This window comes from Octopus bimaculoides, chromosome 28 (assembly GCF_001194135.2).
Source record: "Octopus bimaculoides isolate UCB-OBI-ISO-001 chromosome 28, ASM119413v2, whole genome shotgun sequence".
NCBI classification, from domain to species: Eukaryota; Metazoa; Mollusca; class Cephalopoda; order Octopoda; family Octopodidae; genus Octopus; species Octopus bimaculoides.
Window position 1 is genome coordinate 17,918,899 of NC_069008.1, and position 1,759 is coordinate 17,920,657.

Below are 1,759 nucleotides of genomic sequence, written 5' to 3' on the forward strand. Positions count from 1 at the left end.
GACTTCAATGGACATTGTTGCCATAAGCTGATATGTGCTGGAGGTCAAGAGGCTGAAATTGGTCAAGTCAGTGTGTTGAAGGGCAGCGTTACTGCTGTTGGATGGAAAAGGTCAGTTCATTAATTACTGGTACGGTAATTAATTTTTGTTTTTGTTCACCTTTACATACCACTAGCTGACCATGTGCCACCAATAATGATGACTAATTGTAATGTTTTGTATATAAATAAGGTACAAAATAAGGGGAAATCACTAAATCACTGAAAAGGTTGTGAATAGCAAGGAAAGAACTTTAATTGACAAAGAACCAGCTCATTAAAAAAAATGTGTGATTATTTAATTGGTTAGGCATTTAACCAATTGACTGACAATAACGAAGTGATATTGAACCAGTGTGTGTGTTTATTATTATTATTATTGGCATAATGATCCTCCCAAGACACAACAAAGTTTGTTTCAGGACACAAATTCACATCAAGAATCTTGCAAACCAAATACTAAAACGAAATGTTTGCTATCTTTCAGATCTATCACTGTTTTCCGTGATGTAGAAATGAAGGACTTCCTTGTGAACCCTTCAGAGTGGAAAGGACTTGAGGTAAGTTCTGCAGGGACATCTACAGTTTTATGTGTTGACTTCTAAAAGCAAATCCACTGCAGTTTCTGTAAAGATAATATTCTCTCTTATGGTAAAAAGTGTAAAAAACACCATATCTGTCTAGCGCTACCCTCTGTCAGATTCCCAGACACTGCATTTCTAGCTCTTTTACCATTATCAAGGAGAAATACCAAAGAGAGACAACTCTGGGCAGATTTCAAGTTGCAGCTTCAGCTAAAACACAGTCAACAACATTACTATTGGATTGCCAAGTGGGAAAAATTCATTTATATTAATGCTAAGCAGTGTTTAGGTCTAAGCAAAATTTAGATTAGTCAAAATACGTTTGTGACATATATTTCAATAACCAAAGGGAAATCCATTGCAGTTTCTGTGGAGAAAAAATTTCTCATTTATAGTAAATTGTGTAAAAACATCATGTCTGCTCAAAATCTTCCCCTGGCATACTCCTAGACATCTTTCTTTCCATTTTCCAGTTGGGCAGGTCATGTATTCTCCTCTTCAGCAAGGCATCTCTTTCTCTCCCTCTGCCATACTTTCACCTCCTCCAATTCACCTCTGTTGAGGAATCTTTCTATTCCAAGTGACTTGGCAACCTCACTTGTGCTGGTGTCACAAATATAACAGCAGCCAGTCCACTCTGTAAAGTGGTTGACATTAGGAAGGGCATCCAGCCATGAAAACCAAGCCAAAACAGACACTGGAGCCAGGTACAGAGCCTTAGTTTGTTGCTTCCTGTCAAACCACCCAATCCATACCAGCACATAAGAAAAAGGGACATTAAATGATGATGATGATGATGATGATGATGATTGTATATATTCAAAGATGGGTGCTCCAGTATGGCTTTTGGCCCCTGACAGCTAAAACTAACTAAAAAAACCTCAAAACCAAACTTATATATCTCCACCAGCCCTTATTTTTTTTCTTACTTTTTAATTATATTTTTCAGAGTCATGAAGATGACATACTTTGCATGGCGTTTTCCCCACCAAACACACTTGTGACAGGGGCATACAATGGGGAGATTATCATGTGGAACACTAAATCGGAACTGGCCACGGGTTACATGAGACAAAGATGTCGTCCACAGCTGTCACAGTCATTCAGAAGTGCAACTTCTGTGAGTCAACTTTGCCT

General features: G+C 38.1%; 1 protein-coding gene across 1 annotated transcript in view; it reads left to right on the forward strand.

Annotated features, from left to right (window-relative positions):
* LOC106872264 (WD repeat-containing protein on Y chromosome) overlaps positions 1-1,759 on the forward strand; it is a 91,170-nt gene that overhangs the window by 83,038 nt on the left and 6,373 nt on the right. Inside the window, exons 18-20 of the mRNA XM_052977508.1 lie at positions 1-110; positions 526-598; positions 1,572-1,742. The exon at positions 1-110 is cut by the window's left edge and continues 4 nt beyond it. Of these exons, the coding sequence (XP_052833468.1) occupies positions 1-110; positions 526-598; positions 1,572-1,742 (354 nt within the window). The remainder of the gene's footprint in view (positions 111-525; positions 599-1,571; positions 1,743-1,759) is intronic.